Raw genomic sequence first — 24,458 nt, forward strand, 5'->3', positions numbered from 1 at the left:
TGCCCCGTACTCAAACTTTATTATGTTTTATTTTTCTTATAGTTCACATTTATCATCATCAGAATGGATAATAATCAAATTCTCACAGAGCATTACTAAGATAAACACCCACTTATTCGATCACAGACAAATGTTGGTTTTAGCGGGAGAACCCATAAAGAGAGAGCTTTTGTGTATGCTTTTCTTTGAAAGTTAATAATTTTATTTATTTGAAGACATCAGTGTTTTGTGGCTTTTGTTTTGTTTTTTAATTTTTCTGTGAATCCCTAGAGAAGACCATAGCGAGAGTTGAATTTCAGGTACGACATTATCAGCATTGATCGTGTTACACAAATAAATGTCCTTATGCTTTTCATAATATAATTTAAAGTTAATTTAACCTTCATCTTGATATTTGAAAAGATTATTGTTGGTTTTTTTTAATCATTGTATAGACGGTATGCATAAAAATTACAGTGGTTTTTGTTTTCATTTTCTCCCAGTTGCTTAAAAAAAGGTTAACAAAAAAAATACTTCTAGGGTCTTAAAAGCAGTTCATTTCTATATCAGATATATTCCAAAGAAGCATAAGTCTCATGTTAGACATTGTGCATCAAACACAAGTTTGCCTTGGGTCAAGTTGTTTATGCCATCGTTATATACAAGTAACACAGGTTGCCTTTGCATCCAATTTATTAAGAACTGTTATCATTCAGGTGCCACATGTTACATATTTAAAACTTATTATCATGTTGTATATCGTCTCTTCATTGTGTTTAGTGATCGGTCCAAAAGTAATTAATTTTTCCAAATTATGAAATAAGACTATTAATCTTTTATTATAAATCATGTAGTATAATTGCCATTGTGATCAAAAAGAAAAGTAGAAGATATTACATGATTTTTAACCAATACTGGCAACAACTTTTTTTTTTTTGATTTGGGTATTTCCTTAATAATATTCAGAAAAGGTTGATGCATGGCATAGGCTTATAGATATAGCTTTACATTTTTGTTTAATAATGATCTTGTGAACTACTATTGATCCTGTAACCCATTTCTCTTAACCAGTTCTGGCAAGATAAGATTGAAAGTCTTATAAACATAAATTATCAAATAAAATGTTCAAGAAAAATATTTGTCTTCTCTTTCCTTCCCCTCTCTTCCTTCTCTTCCTCTTATATAAAGAAAATCAAATGAAGAATAGAATTAGGTAATAAAATATTGAATTTAAGTGAAGAAATTGTTTAATTCAGTTCCTAGTTAACAAGCTAGTTGTTTTATTCAACTCATTTTCAAGGTGGTTTAATATGCCACGTTTTTATTCCTGGCAGGAACTAATTCCAGAGTTCTATTACCTACCAGAGATGTTTGTCAACAGTAATGGATACAATCTCGGAGTCAGAGAAGATGATGTTGTAGTAAATGATGTTGGTCTTCCCCCTTGGGCAAAAAAACCTGAAGACTTTGTACGGATCAACAGGATGGTAAGAGAGATTTTGTTTTTGCTTGAGCAGTCATCAAGAAGTAAAAACATTCTGTTGTTTTCTTTTGTTTCTAACTATTGACAAATTGCCATTTAACATATATAAATACAAGGTTAAAATTTTAAGAAAAAAGGCAAGCATTTTACTATTGTCTTTTGACATTGTTCTTTATTGTGGAGTGGATTTTCCTTTCATGAAGACTAATAAAGGAATGGCAATTCAGTTATATTTGCTCCCTTAGGAGAAGACAATCAGATGAGCATCTGTTGACTAATATAAGATATTCTAAAATGCTTGAAATAAATGCCCATTTCTTATTTTTGTCTACCGGCTAAATCTGTACTCTTTTTTCACTCATAAAATATTCAAAACAAAATAATTTACATTTAGAACATATTTGCATGCAAGAAATCATAAGCTGTGAAACATACCTTAAAATGTAATATACTTGTGGGGCGGCTGCGTGGCTCAGTTGGTTAAGGATCTGATTTTTGATTTTGGTTCAAGTCATGATCTCAGGGTCCTGAGATTGAGTCCCTTGTGGGGCTCTGTGCTGGGTATGGAGCCTGCTTAAGATTCTTTCTGTCCCTCTCCCTCTGCCCCACACCCCCCCACTCACGTGCACATGCATGCACACACACGCGCACGTGTTCTCTCCTCTCAAAAAAAACATGTGTGTGTGTATATATATGTGTATATATATATATATATATATAATATACTTGTCTTTAAGAGGACACCCATCTAGTAAACATTCTTAGATTGAAAATGTCATTACTTTTTAAATCTGTGTGACAAATATGGCAGATATATGGATGTTCAGAAAAAAAATGTGTAAATGAAATATTTGCATGTGGGAATTTTATAGATTTTGATATATTTTATCCATATTTAAGGAGATGTTAATCTCAGTGTGGCTATGGTATATGGAAATGAACCACTTGCCAAACAACCTCCCTAGTATACTATTATTCTTAGTACATCGAGTCATTAAGAAAGTCAATGACTCAAATATATTTTTAACTCTGTTTCACTTTCTCTCACTTTTTTCCAACTGTCTTGTAAATGTATTTATTTTGTTTTTACACCCAATTTATTTGAATCAGAATCCAAATAAAGTCCACATTTACAATGGAGTTCACATATTCCTTAGTCCATTTTTTTGGTAAGACTTACATAATTCACATATGTCACACAGATATAATTCACATACCATAGAGTTCACCCAGGTAAAGTAAAAAAAATAAATAAATAAATGGGTTTTAATTTATTCACAGAGTTGTACATCCATTACCACAATCAATTATGAACATTTTTATCACCCCATAAAGAAACCTAGTACCTTCAGCATCTTCCACCATTTTCCCCGGCCAGCCTTAGGCAACTAGTAGCCTTTTCTGTTTCTAGACACTTACTTATCCTGGACATTTCACACAAACAGTATCATATAATATGTGATTCCTCCCATTACCCCTGATTTTGTGTGTGTGTGTCTGTCTGTCTGTCTGTCTCCTTTTTTTTTGGAAGGGGGGACTTCACTGTCAGTCCCATGCTCCCCTCAATTTAAAAACTGTATTTTCTGCCTCTCAGAAATACTGTACTTTTAATATATTTTATTTTAAAGCTATTGCTGATGTGGTAAAAGTACTGTATATATAATCTGCAATCTGGTCTCCCCCTTTTGAGGGAATGTCATGTATTTCGTTACTTATAGGTATGATTTCTCTCACTTTTCAATCTATAAATTGTACTTCCAGATATATGGAGTTATTATTTCATACTACATCCTTGAATAGCAGATTTCTTCAATTTACATTGTTTAATGTGAAGAATTTGTACTTCAGGAATGCATTATACTTCTAAAATCTGTACTTATTTTTAGAATTGGTCATCCAGTTTCCATACTATCCTTACATATTTGAGCGCTGGCTATAATATCAGTGTAAGGATACCAGATCTACAAATTCAACGCTAGAAACCTGCCACATATCAGTATATTTGTAGAGCCCAGAACTGTGCCTGACACAAAGCAGTTGGTCAGTAAATGTCTGCTGAGTGAATGAGTGAATCACCCAGGGGTAATAATCTCAATGATTTTAATATATTGTCTAGTTTTGTCCAAACTGGTTAAACTGAATTCTCCCTCTGAAACTAACTAATAAAACAAACAAACAAATAAACTGAATGAATCCTTCACCAGGCCAACAAGGTAGCCAAAAATTGTTGGACTGGATTTTTCTCTTGTTCATGCTATTGCACCCAACCGATTAAACAGAAGTTTTCATGTAGGTGCTAATAATAAATACTGTATCGAAAGAGTGTCACTTAGAGTTTAATAATTTCCTGCTCTTGAACCTGGGCTCTGCCATGTACTAGCTTCATTGCCCTGGGTAAATTGTGGAGCATCTCTGGTCCTCACATTTCTCTTCAGTAAAACGTGGATAGATACCTTATACATGTTTTTTAAAAATCATTATCAAAAAATTTATTTGTTTTCAGTGTACAATTTAATGATTTTTGGTAAATTTACAGAGTGGTGTGACCATCACCACAATCTAATTTTAGAAAATTTCCATCTCAGAAGGATCATATGCCCATTTTCAGTCACTCTCCATGCCCACCTGCAGCCCCAGGCAGCCACTAGTCAACTTTCTATCTCCATAGGTTTGCCTTTTCTGGACACTTTATAGAACTAGAACTGTGTGATAATGTGTTCTTTTGTGTTTGACTTCTTTCACTTGGCATTGTTTTTGAGATTGATCCACGTCGGAGCATACGTCAGTACTTTGCTCTTTTCCGTAATGGTATTCCATGTATGGATAGGCCATGTTTTGTTGGCCCAGTCACCAGTTGTTGAACATGTGGTTTCCACTCTTTGACTGTTATAAATAATGCTGCTATGAACATTCACTTACCAGACTCTATGTGGATGTATGTTTTCATTGCTCTGGGATATATACCTACAGTAGAATTGTTGAGTCATGGTAAACTTATGTTTAACTTTTTAAGAAATTACCTATTTTACAAAGTAATTGTATCATCTTACATTTTTACTAAGGATGACTCATTCAGTTTCTCTGTATCTTCACCAACACTTGTCATTGCCTGTTTGTTTGTTTGTTTGTTTATTGTAACCATTCTAGTGGATATGAAGTAAAATTTCATTATAGTTTAATTTCCATTTTTTNTTACTAAGGATGACTCATTCAGTTTCTCTGTATCTTCACCAACACTTGTCATTGCCTGTTTGTTTGTTTGTTGTAACCATTCTAGTGGATATGAAGTAAAATTTCATTATAGTTTAATTTCCATTTTTTTAGTGACTAATGATGTTGAGTGTCCTTTTGTGTGCTTTTTAGATGCTAGAACATTTTTACATATATTTTAATAAAACATTAAATAGTGATTCATTATAGATACAACCTTTGTGTTCCTCATTATTGAAAGAAGTTCATATGCCCCCAGAATTAATAATTTTATTAATGATATGCCTAATTGAAAAAGAAAAGGCAGTTGTGCTTCTAAAAGCAAATCCCCAAAACAGCATCATACACAGAACTTCTTGAATATAGGGAAAGTTAATTATTATGGATAAGAAACCATCAGGTAATTAGTACTCATATAAACTGATTAAGCAAGACCATACACACTTGACTAAATTTGCAGAAAAATCACAAAGCTTCATTCATCTAATATGATGGGTAATAATTTCATCCAACCAAATAAACATTCCAGATAAAGGAAGTGTCTAGATTTTTATAGCTAAGTGAAAACTTTTTTGGAGGTTTGTTATTTTTCTTAACTTTTTCACGACTTGGTTTCCTCTCCTCTTATACAAAAGAGGAAACTTCTCTTTATCGTGAGTCCCCATTATTATTCTCTGAAGGCTAGAATTCAATATCTGTTCTTTTTCTGTTTTCTTCTTGAAATTGTCAGCTATCCACATGCTTCCCTTTAGAGCCATACTGATTAGAATGTGTTGCTTAAATTCCTCTCTAGTCTACAAAACCAGTTAATCAAACGTATCAAAGCCTTATGATAAATGCGAGTCAGTCAAGTGCTAATTGGGGCCCTGAAGAAAATGGAAACTTTGTAGCTTTGGTGGAGTGACTATATCTTCTGCTTTAGCTTTCACTGGTCATTGGCTGATAACATCCACTTTAGGAGTGAAATCCTGAAAAATGAAGTGATAAAGCTCTACCTTTAGTAAGTGCAATGTTACTATGGAGCATACCCAGTTTATACATCTCCGTACAGCTATATGACTTTCCTAGTACATTCTGCGTATTCCCTGGGATAGCTGCTCATGTTTGTTGTCTCTGCTCTCCTCATTCCAAGACTTACTGCTCACAACCGCTGCAAATCAGGATGTACATACCCTAATCTTAGGCAACTCACCCCATACTCCAGTGATGGTCCTGAGTCATCCCAATATGAGGGCTGACCAAGATACAATAATGGCAGTGATAGTCTGTATAACCGATGCCATTTTTGAGTGTTTGTTCTTTGTCGGATACTATGCTAGAGCTTGAGGCACGTTATTCAGGGACATTATTTTTAATCCTCAAAAAAATCTCCTAGGAATTATCCTGAAACCCAGCAAGGTCAATCATCTTGCCAGATATCAGCTACTAGTCAAAGTGGCAGTGTTCTTATCCACAGCGTCCAGGATAAAATGGTGACTTAAGGAGCTGTGGAAAGGGAGAAGGAAAAGGAGAAGGAAGGGAAACGTGTCTTCTAACAAGAAGCCAGTACCTTGGGGTCAGCTGAAGAAAGGAAAGAAACAAGTGGGAATTGATCCAAAACCAGCAGAGTGTTCCAGCCCCCACGGCCATACAGACCTGACTTTCTGGGATCCCATTTCTACCTCTTTCTCCCCCAGCCCTTACCCTGGAAGGCTCCCTTCCCAGCTGGTAAGACCTCTGCTTAGAGTTAAGGAAGTCCTAAGTTCCACTGCCCCACAGTTGTGAGAGGAAGGCTATCCTTTAACTCTGCAGGTGGAGGAAAGGCAAAGTTTAGAGTCACACGCAGGATTTTAGAGCTTGCACAGACCTTTATTTGAGTAAGGAGACTGAAACCCAAAAAGGCCAAGTGGCTCACCCAAGGTCTTAACCCAAGTGCTTTTTCTAACTTACCGTGACTGGCATTGCAGATTGGAACTCTGAATGCAATATCCCCTGTACCCATTGACCCACTGATCTCTAAAACTTTACCTGTATTTTGAATTAAATGTGGCTTTATAGATCAACTTGAGAACAAAGCAGATTAGACTAATGCTGTTTCCATTGCAATATCTGTTCCAAAATACTACAAGGAACTTTGGAACATAACCTAGTTGTTTTCTGTAAACTATTTATATCTATGCATGGATGACCCCCAAATACCTAATTTTGACTGAAACTTACAATTGAGTTTTAAGTTATTTAACTGAATTGTTCATATGATCACCACATAAGATTCTTTTAAAATCTCTTTTCCTTAGAAATACCTGCCTCTCACCAAATGGTTTCATATCATTTGTGTCCTAAGAAAATTTAGCAGATTATTCATTGAAAGATACAGCCTGAGAAATGATTGTGAGTGACACTGTAAAGACAAGTTAAACTCTAAAATAGATTTTCCCTCTTCCTTTAAGAAAGAACAAAATTCATAAATACTTTCCAGTAATAAATTATTTTATATTTATAATTGCTCAGAATACTTCTATTGCATCTAAATAAAGTACAAGAAATAATTTACTCCTGATAATAACCTTACCAGTTACTATCAGGTGACTGATAATCAATCACCTGACTTCTGTTTATATGCCTCCTATATCCTGTCTTTCTATCAACTTAAGTGCTGCTGAGCAAACTTCAAGACAAAATGCAATGCTTCTGGGGTGTCTGGGTGACTCAGTCAGTTAGGCGTCTGCCTTCAGGTCAGGTCATGATCCTGGGGTCCTGGGATCGAGTCCTGCATCAGGCTTCCTGCTCTATGGGGAGTCTGCTTTTCCCTCTGCCCCTCCTCCCACTCGTTCTCTCAATCTCTCTCTCTCTCTCAAATAATAAATAAATAAAATCTTTTTAAAAAGAGCAATGCTAATTTAAAATGAATCTCACTATTTGCTGTCACTATAAATACATATTTATCAAGTTAAGTGTGTCGTCAAGCCAAGTACATATAGCGTGCTAGGAACTGTCCCTCAAAGACTTACCCTCACATATTCAAAAGAATTAAGTTTTAGAGGCGCCTGGGTGGCACAGCGGTTAAGCGTCTGCCTTCGGCTCAGGGCGTGATCCCGGCGTTATGGGATCGAGCCCCACATCAGGCTCCTCTGCTATGAGCCTGCTTCTTCCTCTCCCACTACCCCTGCTTGTGTTCCCTCTCTCGCTGCTGTCTCTATCTCTGTTGAATAAATAAATAAATAAAATCTTTAAAAAAAAAAAAAAGAAGTTTTATAACTGACTGAAATATGAGGGATAAATACTTGTGCATTTCTGAAAATATCATAAAACGTTTTCAGAAATGCATCGTATTTATTTGTAGTTCTTTTTTTAATTGAGGTATAATTGACATATAACATATTCTTATTTACATATTACGTATTTATATATTACATGTTATATGTTACATGTTTATTAACACGTTCCAACTTGTTTTTGTAAAGAAATGAGGGAAGCAAGTCACTGGGGTTTTTCTCTATTCTAAACCAAAGTCCTGTTATCTTATAGGCATTAATGAGTCTTTAGTTAAGACTTTAACTAAATCTTTACTCCATGGGGTGAAATACTTTACCAAAAATTCTACCTATTTGGAAAAAATCAAAGTCTTGGTTCTCTGCAGCACCGGGATGCAGTGCAGGGTTAGATCGACCATATGTAGGCAGTGTCTGCTAGCACAGACTGGCTGGCTTGAGAAGTGTCTATCCTCCCTGTCTTCTTTGCCTGAGATTTCCTTGAAGGGACCCTGCAGGACGGGAAGGGAAGGCTGCCGTGGTATCAACAAGGCTCTGGCTCTGTAGCCGCCATTCTCGGTTGCGTCAGAACTAGAGCTAATGGGCAGTGGGACGTGCCGCCCCTGAGACCAGTGCCAGGCAGCAGAGCTCTCAAAGGACGTCTTAGGAAGAGCAGTTGTGTGTCTCCGCAGCTGCTCTCCTCCCTCAGTGTCCCCTGCGCTGCTGTCCTTAGCTCACCATTGCCCCTCACAGGACCCTCTGCTCCAACTTCCAGTCAGTTTTCCCGTCATACTGATGGGAAATGACCACACTGATGTCATGCAGAAATCATGTCAGGCCTCTGTGTTAACACTAGGAAACTTAATCAGTCCTGTGCCTAGCTCTCATTTTTTTTTTCCTACTGAAGGAATCGTTATTGGATGACTATTTCTCTAATATACAAAGCCTGAGTGGTAACAGAAAATACAGAAGGGCTTAAATTTTCCACAAATTCCATGAATACAGCCTTCATTCTTTCATATTGTTTTGTAACATTAAAAGTTTCTAACTTTGTACCAGCTGGGTAGCTCATATAGGATTTAGTTCTTAGGAAATAGGTTTAGAGAAAATGTGCTCTAGTGTATGTATAATTTGGGCTGGGATTATCTTCAGTTATTTGAAGGGGTTCTTTGTAATGAGCCTAAAGTATAAAATGAAAATGTCACCTATCCCAAAGAAATGACATTCACAGTGGTAAAAAAAAAACATTCATCTCTTTGTATAGATTAGTATTCTATATCCGTGAGCATTGCCTCCTTCTTCTTTCAAGCTGTCGTTAAGGAATTCAAGGCAAAGAAGACAAAAGTAATATTATAAAAAAGGGATGATATCATTGATGATCAATCAGTTTTATTATCTCAGGGCAGCAACTGAAAAGGTATATGATACATTTTGTAGAAACTTTTTGTATGTCTACAACCTAATTTCCTTCTCTTATTTTTAAAAATGAGATAGTACTTTGATTTTTAAGGATGTACTTTTTTTTGGTTAATTGGTTTTCTGATTATGGGAAATAATATATATAATTACAGTCATTTATACTTTTGTAAATACAGGGACAAGGATTATGTTTTACTGAAGAACAGTGAAATCCAAAATTCGATCTCATTAGAAAAATTGGAAAACTGATATGGACACTTTGGGTAGACATTTCAATAAATTCTAAGTGCATTGAGTTCATACATCAAGAATTGGTTTAATTTACCCACACCCAGCTAGGCTGATTACAACTGACTCACTCATGAAACATTAATAAAGCACTGTGTTCAGTTCTAACATGATTATAATCTGACCTCGCCACAAAGGACAGAAATAGAAAGTATCTCTGATAACATTACCCTAATGCTGGGTTCATCAATCATAATCTGCCCTTTTTTAAAATTTGTTTTAGAAAAAGGCCTTTCACGGATGTGCACGGATAATCTCATCCGGCGCTCAGCCCAGCAGATCCCTGGTGCTCCTGGACCAGATGCGGAGCATTCTCCGTCTGCGGAGCAGAGCACAGTGCACGGAGGCAGAGAAAGCAGAACCCAATGTGGTTTTGCTTTTGCTGAATTACATCCTTTATACGATTTTCATATTTTAAAGAAAAAGTCCCTTTTTGATGGGTAACAGTTTGCATTTGGGGTATATTTTTATACTAAAAAGCACATCCTGCTCTGCAAAGAATTTTCCAGAAACGAGAACGTGTGGAAGCGTTCTGCAGCAAACTCAAAATACCGAGACACAGATCTTGTGTTTAAGTGCGTGTCTGCCACATGTCAGCTGTGACGCCTTGGACAAACAAGGCACCCTTAATCTCTTGGCACTTCAGGGTCCTCCTTCTCCCTGAAACTGGGGATTTGTTTATTCCACAAATCTTTGAGCCAGCCCTGAGGAAGGCATTATGGAAAACACGAAGAAGAATTGAACATGGATCCCACTCGAAAGAAAGCTAAAGTAGAGAAATTCCTTCTTTTATCCCAGTCACGAAGGGCCTGTTACACAGTTCACACTGCTCTGGGCTCTGAAAACACGAACATGAGCAACACAGTGAGTGGCCGTCGGGAGCTCACACACTAGTTAGGAACATTGACAAGTACACATCAGTCCCAGCAAACGCTGGTAGGTACTGTAATCTGTTCATTCAAAAGATAATTATGGAGTGTTCCAGGCGCTGTCTCATGTGTTTGGAGTATACCGCTGACACGGACAAAGACCCCTGCCCTCATAGAGCTTACTTTTGATCAAAGGGAAACAGACAATAAAATAGTAAATAAGTAAAATATGTAGTATGTTAGAAAGTAATCAATACTATGGGGGAGAAAAGTAGTGGAAGGTAAGGGAATGGGGAATACTAAGGGTGGGTGGTCAGGATCCCCTCACTGTGAAGGTGAGATTTGCATTAAGACTGGAAGGAAGTGAGAGAGTGGACCAAATAAGTGTCTTGGGGAAAGACCGTTGCAGGCAGAAGGACCATCTGGAGCAAAGGCCCTGAGACAGGGATGTGCTTCCTGATGAAGCCAAGGGGCTGGGGTGGAGTGAGCAGGGGGCGCCTAATAGAAGACCGAGCAGCAGTGAGGTCAGATCACATAAGGCCTTGAAGGCCATCGTAAGCACTTTGCATTTTTACGCTGAGTGAAATAGAGTCATCGCAGTGTTGGAGCAGAAGCGTGCCATGATCTTACTTATATTTTGAAATCATCGTTCTGGCTGCCGTGTTAGTTATGAAGTGTTGAGGCACAGGGTGGAAGCAGGTTTTATGAGAGACGATGGTGGCTTGGGCCAGGGTGGTAGCAGTGAAGGTCGTAAGAAGTAAATCAATGACTATTACTCAGCCATCAAAAAAGAATGAAATCTTGCCATTTGCGACAACGTGGATAGAACTAGAGGGTATTACGCTAAGCGAAATAAGTCAGAGACAAATACCATTTCATTCATATGTGGAATTTAAGAAACAAAACAGATGAACATACAGGAAGGGAAGAAAAAATAAAATAAGATGAAAACAGAGAGGGAGACAAACCATAAGAGACTCTTAACTATGGGGAAGAAACCCGGTTGCTGGAGGAGACGTGGGTAGGGGATGCGGTAACTGGGTGATGGGCATTAAGAAGGGCCCTTGATGTGATGAGCACTGGGTGTTATATGCAACTGATGAATCACTAAATTCTGCCCCTGAAACTAATATTACAGTATATGTTAACTAAATTGAATTTAAATTTAAAAAATTTTTAAAGAAAAAAATAATAAAAAAACATAGTGAAGTTCAAGGCAATGGCCTCTCTCTGCAGCTTCCTAGCTGCGGCCATTTTCCCTCAGATTTCCCTAGTCTTGTAGAGGCAAGTAAGTGGTAGGGGACAAGTGTGGCAAGTGGTGACAGAGCAGCAGAGATCTATCATTACATTTAGTAATTTCTGCTCAAAATGGGCCGGGGTGGGACGTTTAGTGCCTACTGTCAGCTTAGAGTTTGAGCATCAGGAAAAGCCCAAGTTGACATGTTTCTCTCCCACTAGACTGTGATATTTTTGAGGACATGGAATCTTTATTCATCTATATATTCTCCAAGGCTAGTTTCTAGCACAGGGTAGATAGCTGGTCAGTAATTTGGGGCTGGAGAGAGATTAGAGAATTTTCACCTTGCTTATTTGCATTGCAATGGGACATGCTCCTAGAGATCAGAGCTTTTGTCTTGTTTATCATAGTGTCTCTGGAGCCTAAAATAACTGTCTGGCGTTTAATAGATGCTTCATATTGAAGGAATGAGTGAACGAATGGCTGTTGCCTTTTTTGTGAAATCCTCTTTCCCCAGCTATCTTTATAGTTCACTTCCTCACTGTGGTCCTTAATTGTCACAAACTCAAAGAAGCCTTCTCTGACCACCTCCTCCAAAATAGCAGTCCCCTCCCAATCCATACATACTCCTTAACTTTCTGTCCTACCTTTCTCTTTGCTTTAACACTTACCCACCTTCTGGCATACTCTGTAACTTACTAATTATCTGGGGTTGTGTCGATCTCCCCCCACTACAATGTAAACGCTGCAGAGCAGGGATTTTGGTTTCTCTTACTCACTGCTATAACCCTAAAATCTAGAATAGTATCAGCGTATAGCAGATGCTCAGTCAATATTCGCTGAATGAATGAATGAGCTTCTTTCCCACTCCTGACATTTCTTCCTTCTTGTTACCAGCACATCTTTCCCATTGCTTAATTAGTTAGCCAATAACATTTATCAAATATTTACTATTTAATACTAGGTTAGGAGCTATGACAAATGGAAAAGAAACATTAGATATGATCCCTATCTTCAAAATGCTTATATTCTAATTGAGGATACAGTATTGCAAGTTTGAAACAAGTGCTAATTGGTAATAACCCCCATTTGTTTGTATAGCTCTTTCCAATTTATATGCAAATTGATTTTCACAAGTAAATGTGTATACATTATCTTACTCCATTAAACAGGAGGGTACTGATTTCAAGTGTCATAGAAATTCATAGAAGAATTCACAAAGTGTGAGCTGGAGAACTCAGGAAGCAAACCTTGCACTTGAGTAAAAAGGGTGGCTAAGACCTGAGCAAGAAGCAGGAGGATGAAATGGTTTCATAGGGGATAAAGGAGCAACAGAGGCTCAAAGGTTATAATAGCTGCCATGTGTGAGGGGCTGTGAATTGTCTGTGCTACTTGGAGCCAAGGATGTATATCCGGAAGTCCTAAGACCTAGTGAGGGAGGGTGGGATCAAGGTTTGAAAAGGCCTTAGGGGTCAGGTAAAGTTTACTCTTATGCATTTTGCTGGGAGGACAACGTGAGTGTGATGGTTTCAGAAGTCTGTTGCCCCAGCAGGAGGCAAGACAGGTTGGATTAGTCAGATCAGAGAAAGACGCTGAGGTATGTTGCAGTCGAGCAAGGGGAGAGCAGTGAGTGCTAAAACCAGGGTGGGGCTAGTGGGACTGGAAAAGAATCCTCTGGATTATACATCCAGTAAGCAATCAAGTCATAGAATAAACCCCCTACAGAAGAAGTAACGCAAAGATTTCTGATTGTCTGCTTGACTATATGCAACTCTCTTTAGAGAATTTTTTCAATATCAGAAGCAGATTTTTGAAGCAATAAGAGAAAAGACTTGAAAGTATTCTTGCTGTAGTCTAGAAGAGGAGATGGAAATTCAGTATTCTCAAATAAAAAGAATTCAGGAGAAAATAAATATTCTTTCCACAGAGTTAATTCCACTAGCCTAGTTTCCTTCTTCGTAAGTTCAAAGATGCTTTATCCTAAACCTGCTAGAGAAAGAATTCTCTAGCATCTAATACCCATGGGACAATATGGAAATTAGAATTAGGTAGCTATTATCCATCTAAGAGATATCCTCTCTGGTTTAAATCTCACTCTTTATTTCCTTCCTCCCAGATCCCCAGGGTAGAATTATGGATTGGGAATTGGTTTATCTAGGCTTAAAGCAATTGCTTCTGCTTTTAGATATGCAAGTAGAGGGTAAAGAAAGCTATTAAGACCATTATAACCCTAATAGCTTAGTAATCAAGTATTTCTTTATATTTTTCCATTGTAAGTATTTGCAATAAAATCTTGTTTCAGAGTCCAAAATGGGTTTGTACTAGAAAACATAGTTCTGTAAAGAACATATAAGCAGATAGCATGTTTCAGTAATAGATTGATACTACTTAGAGTACAGGTAAGTCTCAGTGTCAAGCTTCAGCTTGAGATCGGTCTTTATGCTTTCATTATGGGGTATCTAAAATTCGATTCTCAGGTATGCATTTGATTTAGAATCAGGGTTGGCTTTTAGATGTTCTAACTGGATTTTCTTTGTTCTCCGCACAGTGACTAGCAAGACAGTCTATAAGACATTATCTGTTGAATCTGCTACCTTATTTCTTTGTCATTTAATTTTATAATCCCCCCGAAAAAAAAAACCTAGGGCAAAATTATTTAAACAATTAATTGTTCATTGATTCACTCTGCTGCCTCTCTAACATATAGAATAGGATAGGATAAATAACTACAGACTTAGAGATTTTTTAAATTGAATTAAAGATGATTGTAAACAAATATGAACTAATAATTTTTTAAGCTGAGATGAAATAAATACTGAGAAAAATATATAAAAAGTTGGAATTGGCACCAAAAGAAATAGAGACTTAAAAGCCTTAAATTTAAATGGTAAAATCTTCCATCTCCAAATTATCCAAGGCCATATTATTTTGCAGGTAAATTCTACTAAAATTTCAAGAAGTAATAAAGTCATTTCTTAGGAAGTATTTGCAGAAAACATGGCAAGCCATTCATTAGGCTACTGTGATCTTGATTCCAAAAGCAGTTAAAGGGAGAAAAAAAGAATTAAAAAATAGGGCCATTTCATGTATAGACATAAATACAAAAATTCTATATAAAATATTACCTAACAACCCCCAAATTATATATATAGATATGTAATATTTGTGAGTGTGTATATATATAATGTAATGTGTGAATGTGTGTATATATATATATGTGTTATATATATGTGTATGTATATATATACATATATATAAATTTGTGAGTTTGTATATTTGTGTTACAAAAAAACTGTTTAAGATTAGGAAAAAGACAAAGGTGCTTCATATCACCACTATTGTTTAATGTAGTCCTCAAAGTTAAGAACAATTCTATAAGAATTCTATAAAAAAAAATAAAGAAGCTATGACTAATAAGACTTGCCAGAAACAAAATCAACTTAAATCAGTGGCATTTTTTGGGCGCCTGGGTGGCTTAGTCCTTAAGTGTCTGCCTTCGGCTCAGGTCCTGATCCCAACGTTCTGGTATCAAGCCCTGCATTGGGCTCCCAGCTCAGCGGGAAGCCTGCTTCTCCCTCTCCCACTCCCTCTGCTTGTGTTCCCTCTCTCACTGCCTCTCTCTCTGTCAAATAAATAAATAAATAATTTTTAAAAAAAAAATCAGTGGCGGGGCGCCTGGGTGGCACAGCGGTTAGGCGTCTGCCTTCAGCTCAGGGCGTGATCCCGGCGTTATGGGATCGAGCCCCACATCAGGCTCCTCTGCTAGGAGCCTGCTTCTTCCTCTCTCACTCCCCCTGCTTGTGTTCCCTCTCTCGCTGGCTGTCTCTATCTCTGTCAAATAAATAAATAAAGTCTNGATGGATAGGGAAAAGAGAAAGGAAGGAAGGAAAGAGGGAGGGATGATAGGAGAGAAAGAAAGAAAAAGGTACCTTGCAACCCTTTTATTAGTTGTAATAAGTTGGCTGCCGATTGTATTGCTTTTTCTAGGTGGATTATCATATCTGTAAATACTAGCAGTTTTATAGCTTTGTTTCACATATACACACACTAATGATGGCTGAGGAAAGGTGTGTTTATTTAATAGACGGCACTGGAAAAACTGACTTACTATATAAACAAAAATAATACTGGATCCCTATTTAATATCACATACGAGTGAAAGTAGACTCTAGGTGAATTAAAGATGAATATATGAAAAGTAAAACCATAAATATAAAGCTAATACATCAAAATTATAGAAAGTTATCTTTGTAATTTCAAAACAAAATCCCAAGAGCATAAAAACAAAGAGAAAAAAATAGTTGATTAGCTCAAAATTAAGAATATTCAACAAAGAACAACATGGATAAAAGTTCATAGACATGACATTTGGGAGCATGCATTTGCAACGTTTAAAACCAACAAGGAACTATTACCTAAAATATATAAAGAACTTTTGCAAAATAACAACACAAAGACAGGAAGCTCCATAAAAAGATGAGCAAAGGATGTGAACAAGAAATTTACAGAAGAAACCCAAAAGCCTGTATTAAAAAGATGTCAAATTCTTTATTAATCAGAGGAATACAAATTAAAACAATGAGATATTGTTTCATTATTACACTGGCTAAATTAGAAATCTGGATCATATTAAGAGTCAATGGGTTGTGGACATACAGAATCTTACATGCACTGCTGGAGGGAGTGGAGACACAGCTGGGCACTGATGACCACTGAGTCATTAAGTCTGTACACATCCACTTCAGGGACACAGCAGTCCTGCTCCAGCTTATGAGTCCCAGAGAAATTCTCACAAAGACCCAAAAAGAGAGGCAAGAGAGGACATTCATCACAGCATTGTGTCGTAGGGAGTTAGAGGCAGTCTAGTGCTCATTGCTGGGGGCAGTTCTGTTAGGCCACTAGAAGCAATGGATTTCCCATACACGCAGCGACATAGGCTGATCTTAAAAAGCAATGCTACCTGGAATAAGTAAGAAACTAAATGAAATCTATAACCCCGTACCATTTTTATGAATCAAAAATACATACACAAATATGTATACATACATATAGTAATATTTTATAAAAACACATGCAAACAAAAGGAGAAACATCAAATACATTACAGATGTTGCCTCTGGCGGAGGAGGGAAATGGAAGTAGTGGATGGAGATAAAAGAGAACGAATCTATTTTTAAAATTCAAATTAGTGAAAAGTCATTATTCCCTGTACCTCTCACAACTGCATTGGCATTTTATTCAATAATTATTTTACTCTAACAGAATAATAATAAATTTCATCAATACTTTCCAAATATGTCTGGGGGTATAAATAAAATTTGTTTGAAATGGTTGCTGCTTAACTGATTATGTGATGGTGTTGGTAAAATCTTCCTTTATTTATTTTTTTAAAGATTTATTTATGTATTTGAGAGAGAGCGTGTGAGAGTGGGGGGGAGGGAGAGAATCTTCAAGCCGACTCCCCGCTGAGCAGGTAACCATTGGTGGGGCTAGATCTCAGAACCCATGAGATCATGACCTGAGCCAAAACCAAAAGTCTGTCACCCAACCGACAGAGCCACCCAGGCGCCCCTAAAATCTTCTTTAATTAATGTATCTGACTTCACTACTATTTTGAATTCCCATGAATACATTTGGACAATAGCTACTCCGTAATTTTTCAGTTTTCATCCTTTCATTTATTGCAACAAGCACTGAAAACATTACTAAATAATTAGACTGACTTTTTTTCTTTTTAACTAGTTACCCTGCACTTACAGAATCATTTATACACATCGACCAAACCAACATTATTGACATAATCAGTGTAAAATTTTAACCAACATCTTTCTTATATTTTAGTCTTCTGTATTCTAGTCTGAACTGTTATGTCAATACTACTAAGATACGGAATATAGAATTCTGTTTAGTTTCAGTACAGAAGCTACCTTTTAATGAAGTCTAATTGTTTATGTTTATGAATGGGAAACATCCGCAATAATTGGTGTAAGTGAAACACTGAAACTTATAGAAGAAATAAATCAAGAGGTTGAGGGAAATAAAATTACTAGTAAAATGTGATCACACGGAAAGTTGCAAAGTATCATTCAGATATTTTATAGACTAAAAAATAAATATAATTATCAAAGGGCTGATTTAAGAAATCATTTATTAATTAAGTTATTCCAAATTGGTGTCAACGCCTTGGAAATCAGGGTCATTAAGCCAGAGAATGACTTCATTCACATATCTAGTTACAGCTGTAATTAAGAAAATTGTTTAATATGGCTACACTTAGTTGAAATTTAAGAAGCTAGCTCTACAGCTTTTGTTCATGTTGCTGAAATCAGTGTGCTCTTAAAATCAATAAGAAACTGATGACAAGTGGATGCAATAAGTGAGAGACATAGAGAACTGTACAGTAATCGGCACTATTCGTGTCACAGGTATGAGCAGAACTCCATGCCCACATGTCAGGATACCTCCAGGAAGCTTATGATGTCTTCTTAGGAAATGAAAAGGCCTTCTTTTTTTTCTGACCCTTTATGGAAGCTTAGTATGGACATTGACTGTCAGTAATTTGCATTCATTTCCTACTAGCTAGCAAACATGTAAAATGCCCAGTGATTCCTAGACTGTGTAAAAGCAAGAGTTCATTTGTAGCCAAAGGAAGGCATCCCCTTTTGGTAGTGTAATGATAAATTTGAAGACTTTAAGCAGGAAAATAAGTGTATATCAAAGTTTCTAATGAAATTGTTTAATTTTAAACTAATGTTTAAAAATGAGAAATAAGGGGGCGCCTGGGTGGCACAGCGGTTAAGCGTCTGCCTTTGGCTCAGGGCGTGATCCCGGCGTTATGGGATCGAGCCCCACATTAGCTCCTCTGCTATGAGCCTGCTTCTTCCTCTCCCACTCCCCCTGCTTGTGTTCCCTCTCTCACTGGCTGTCTCTATCTCTGTCAAATAAATAAATAAAATCTTTTAAAAAAAATAAAAGAAATGAGAAATTATTGTAAAATTAAAACAGGTACTTCAAATTAGTTTTGTTTTAAACGTGAATGTGTCTTTTTAAGAAACCTATGTAATATTAAAAATCATAAGCTAAATATAATGGAGCCGCAAGGAAGTTAAGCATTTTAGAAAGAGAACATTTTCATTCAGGTCTGTGTTTTATTATTTTGCCATTTCTAGGAACAGGACATCTCATACATATAGATAAAATATAGTAATGCAAAGAACATATCGTACTTCTTTACATAGAATATTTCAAAGTAAGAAAAAGGGAGATTTGCTAAGTTTGTATAGTCTCTTATTTCTTTCTTGACTCATTCATTGCAGGCCCTGGAAAGTGAATTTGTTTCTTGCCAACTCCATCAGTGGATTGACCTTATATTTGGCTACAAACAGCGAGGACCAGAAGCAGTCCGTGCTCTGAATGTTTTTCACTACTTAACCTATGAAGGCTCTGTGAACCTGGATAGTATCACTGACCCTGTGCTCAGGGAGGTAGGTGTTAAGTCCCATATTATTCCAATGATTTCTGTCATCTCTCAAACACAAATTTGGCTTTCCGTCTCTTTCTGTATAAATTTCTTTTCAACATAAACTTTTATGAAACATAAATTTCAGCGTTTTGACAAATGTAGAAAAATGAGTATTATATGTCAAAACCAAGTAATGAGACCACTGTGTTCTTCTCTTTTGAACTGTAGACACATATAATGCACTTCAATATCCCTACTTTACTTGTTTTATTTCAGCATCTTCATTAAAATGCGTAATGCTCTGTGGGTGTTATTAATGAAACCTAGTTGAATATTTGAATAAGAATTGTTCACATTAAAATAAGCTGCCAGTATATATTTTCTTAATAAAAGCAAAATTACAGACTTCCAGACAGAATTTTCAAAAACTGCATTGATAAAATAGATGAGGGTAGAGTATTTTTATTCCTGTATGTTCTTACCCTGAAAGTTTATAGCTAACAGTTGGGAATTATGTGCTCTACTGTGTGCATAAGTATTTTTACTGAAAATATTCATATAAAATATTATTTAAATCACTTCCACACTGCACAAAATGACTTCAGATAGGTGAAAGAGTAAAGGAGCAACAGCTGCTGGGTAAGTGTCGCTGCCAGGAAGCCACGTCCCAGCCTCCATTCCGTGCTATAGCGGCCATCTGCTGTGTGCAAAACAAGCAATTGTGGCTACGTTTCCCGTCAGTGGAATGCTTGTTTTATTTTTTTACTTTTAATTTTAGAGGTGGAAAACTTGTAGATTTGGGAAATAAAGCTCTACAAGAAGAATTTGCATCCATAAAGTTATTTCTTACATACCTCTACAAAAACAAAATGGCTCCATTTGTATGGCTTCAAGCAGAGAAGAGAGGGGAGAGGCTTGAGATCGGTGCTCATTGGACCCTGAGGGCTAAATAATCAGAGAACACATTGTAAGCACGTCATTAGGTGCAGTGTTATATCATGTATGTGCGAGGAAATGGATTAGTGCCTGAAACTAGGAGAAGGGGATGGGGACAGAGAACGAACGAATGAGAGAGAAGCCGGATATTATGGAAGTCATGGGTGAAAGAAGGGATTTTCTCTGCAAACCATTATACTCACCTGATTTAGTGCTGTACAAACTGTAATCAGATTATTTTATAGGAGATAATTCTGAGCTTAATTACTATTTTCACAATATACCTTTGCCTGGTTCTGTAAACACCTTACAAATTATATTCTCTTTTTAGAACCAATACCTTTAGAATCAAAAAAACAATTGGAGTAGCTTATCTCTTAACCCAAGACCACCTTCAAATTGGTTTTTGACTTTTAAATACCATCAGCCTTTTTGTTCCTGAGTATCTCATCTTACATTTTACCCATTAGAGCGTTCTGTCCTTGATCCTCTTGGGGAAAATACAATATTTTAAGCATATCTCGTGAAAGTGCAAGACAGCATTAAAATGGACAGAAAAATAGCAGATTTCTCATATTTAAATGAGAGTAAATAAAATGATAAATGAGAATAAAAAGAAGATGGAATTAGAATTGAGACTTTCTTTACATAGATATTGTTGCTTCTTATTTGAATTCTATAAAAATACCTGCTTCTGTGAAATATCACACCATTGCTTTGGACAGTGGGGGAAAAAAAACTATGTATGGGCCTTAATTATCAAATTATAGGACTTCCTAATGAAACATTACATGAAAATGTATAATTTTTAAAAAGTTTTTATTGGATGGGAGTGATTCAGCCATGATGTTCGCTTGTTATGTAGATGGTCTGAACAATATGTTACTGCCCCTGATTCCTTCACAGTGAGGTAGACCGCCAAGCACTAGGGGGCCTGAGTTCAAGACTCTCTCTTTCTAGCATTCTCATGCTGAGCACATAATTGCTGAATGCTGAGGTTTCACTAGAGAAACTCCCAGAGTTATTCTATGATAGATATGTCCTCCTACCCCAGTTCCTCACCTGCCTCCCTGACCCAAAAACTCTGATGTCTGTTCTCAGAATATTCCCTAAGAGAGCATGTACCTGGAACACAGTTACCTTCCTTCCACCAGCCAGCAGAGGCCCAAGCACACACCAGCAGAGAGAGACATTATCTCTGACCCTGTGGACCTGTGTCAACTCAAGACTGCTTAGAAAGATATTTTATCTCCTTAAGACCGCTAAGAAACTGCTTATTATGTTGCAGCCATAGCAGATTAAATGATATCAAGGGACATGAGTTAACTGTCCTTCTCCCCACTCCCCCCCTTATCTCCTGTACCCCACAAACTAACATATTCCGCAAAACATACTGCAATATTGTTTAGGAACCCTCAGTAGATGAGAACCCACCTAAAATCTGTGAGCTATGTAATGCTGCCCAGACGTTTGATCTCCCTCTACTTCAACTGCTCTCTCTATAAAGGAGGGATAATATGTGAAGTACATTTGCCAACCTAAACAGCGCTTAGCATCTACTGTCACGCCATAAACTCTGTAGATAAGAGGAATGAAGTGCAGTATATTCACTATTTGGTAGCCATTTATACCTCCTTACGTATACATTTCCCCTGTGAGGGGGTCCTCTGGGAGGCACAACATCTTTTATGAAAATGTCAATGTTGAGATCCCAGAGGTCTGTGCTATGGTACCATGACTTGAGAAAGTTGATACCTACCTGAATGGTTGGACACAAACTCTTGGAAAAAGCAGTGTTCAAAATGTTAGCCCTCTTATCTAGCTCAATGAATTTCTTTTGCTCGATAATGTTTGTCTTCGTATTTTTTAAATACTAAGATCATTACATTTCACATAAATAAAACCAAAGGAAGGTTATAGTTATACTAACCTCCAGCTAGCCTAAGGAAGATGATTTTTTGATGCTTAAATTAAACACTGATTTAAACAATAAATATTTAATATGTGAATATCAATATATGTCCCTTTTGTAAATATACATATATATATATATATATATATATATCCTGCAATCTGCCTATAACTTTGAGCTTTGAAATTAGGGCTAAGATTTGAGAAATGGCTTAAGGTTATTGATTCATTCTTCCTTGACAGGTGAAATCATGAAGCAGCACTAACCACAGCAATTATGGCATTAAAATGTCAAGAAATTAGAGGTCAGAATAACAGATAATTTTCTTCTCTATGTCAGATTTAAAATTGACATTCTTTGACAGCTTAGGATCTTTGCCTGAGAAAAATATGACAGCTTAACTTATTTTATACTTGTAAAGCAGTAACTGATAATAAACTTTATCATGACAGCCTCTGGGCAGAAACATGACAGAACAGTTCTGGTACAAAGCTCTTCTTAATATGTAAACACTAGATCTGTTGGATATTAGATATTATTTAAATTGTCTTAAGTCTTGGCTTACATCATAATCTTCTAGACACATTATTTCATAGATGAGCTCAACTGACTATTGGAGCAGTAATTTTAAGCATGGTAATGAATATTCTTTCTTACCATTTTTACATATTAATAAAAATGATGTGATTTGCTTTATATTTTTACTTACCAAATGATGGCCAAGAAACTCCATCCTATGACGGGCTGAGAAAATAGAATATTCTAGTTAGTAATTATCTGGTCCCAGGGTGTTCTAACTCCTTTCTACTCAAATGTGGTCCATACCAACAGTGACACCATCACCTGGGAACTTCTGAGAACTTCAGACTCTCAGGCCTTCCCAACCTACTAAATCAGAACATGCATTTAAGGAGATCCCCAGTGACTCGTCTGAGACATTAAAGTTTAAGAAGCACTGTCTACTAAAGGTGTATAAGGAGATCTGGAAAGCTTTTCTCCCCATCCTACAAAAGTAGTGAGAATGGTGTGATGAAACTCCCATGTACCTATTACCTAGTTTTGAATTTTTAACTCTAATGGTCTTCTATATGCCCAGCCCTCAACTATTTTCAAATACACCTGCCGTATCCATCTAACCCCATCTAACTCCCTATCCCCTGTCCCACTCTCCATCCTATGGGCATCTCAGGATAGCCAGGGAAAGGGTTGAAGCAGCTTTATTTTGAAAAACAAAAACAAAAACCTTTTCAGGTCTTTCCCATACATCCTCAGTTAAAAACCATTAATCTAGGCCAAAAGTCTTATTAAATAATTTTTCCAAGGACACCCGTCTATGTAGCATCAGAGTCAGATTTAGGTGAGGTCTCCTGATTCTCAATTCAGGGTTGCTTTAGTCCCATTACTTTCTAGGAATTTTAAAATAACAGTATTTACTAATACTTCCTAGTTTTGGAGATGATACTCTTCTTACTTTCAAAATGATTCTTAAAAATGAGGGACACCTAATGTGTATTCCCATTTCACTAATTCAACCTGTAAGGTTTTTCTTTCTATTCTGTTTGTGTTTTTGAATTTCTTAAAATCCTCAACTCAGTAAAACCAGGAATTACATGGGAAATTTTAAGAAATCTTTCTCAGTGAGGTGCCTGGGTGGTTAAGTGTCCAATTCTTGATTTCAGCTCATGATCTTAGGGTCATGAGATCGAGCCCTGCATCTGGCTCAGCGCTGGGTGCGGAGCCTGCTTAAGATTGTCTCTCTCCCTCTGACCGCCCCCCTTCACTTGCACTCTGTCTCTCTCTAAAAAAAAAAAAGAAAGAAAGAAATCTTTCTCAGCCATTTCGTTCATTGTTTATTTTAACCACTTTGCAGAGAAACTTGTTTTGTCTGTCTTCAAGAGTTCCAAAGGCACTAGCCATAGTCAATAGTTGGTTAGTAGAGATTACAAATTAAATGTCATGAATTTTTTTTTTGCTGTACTCTTATGATTAGTGAAAAACATTTCATTCTAAAGTTGTTTCTAAAGTGGATCACTATTCCGATCATGGATATAATTACTCAAGCCTGTCTGCCTTAGAGTATGATTATATGGTATGTAATCGGCAATAAAATATGATAGAAAGGTAGAAACCAGGTAATAGGTTTTATCACAGCCAGTCATTACAATTTGAGACATTGAGTGACTCCCTTTACTTTTATGTACCTTAGTTTTCCTACCTATAAAAGGATAACACAAATGATACCTAACTCATAGGTCTGTTATTTGAGGAGCATATGAGAAAAGATATGGGAAAATACTTTGTAAACCATAAAGCACTACATGGACATTAGTTATTATTACCTAAAAGCATAATTAAATGAAATATCTTGGAAGAACTTTTGTTTTAATAATTCATTTCTCTATATCATCATATGTACAGTCAACACTACCAAAC

The 24,458-nt window shown here is 36.6% G+C and overlaps 1 protein-coding gene across 6 annotated transcripts in view; it reads left to right on the plus strand.

Moving 5' to 3' along the window:
- The window catches only part of NBEA (neurobeachin), a 651,237-nt gene that overhangs the window by 590,198 nt on the left and 36,581 nt on the right, over positions 1 to 24,458 (plus strand). For all 6 annotated transcript variants that reach the window (XM_034665060.1, XM_034665062.1, XM_034665064.1 and 3 more), the window contains 2 exons: positions 1,314 to 1,466; positions 19,032 to 19,199. In XM_034665060.1, coding sequence (XP_034520951.1) covers positions 1,314 to 1,466; positions 19,032 to 19,199 — 321 coding nt within the window. The remainder of the gene's footprint in view (positions 1 to 1,313; positions 1,467 to 19,031; positions 19,200 to 24,458) is intronic.

Source organism: Ailuropoda melanoleuca, chromosome 7, assembly GCF_002007445.2.
Source record: "Ailuropoda melanoleuca isolate Jingjing chromosome 7, ASM200744v2, whole genome shotgun sequence".
In the NCBI taxonomy this organism is placed as follows: Eukaryota; Metazoa; Chordata; class Mammalia; order Carnivora; family Ursidae; genus Ailuropoda; species Ailuropoda melanoleuca.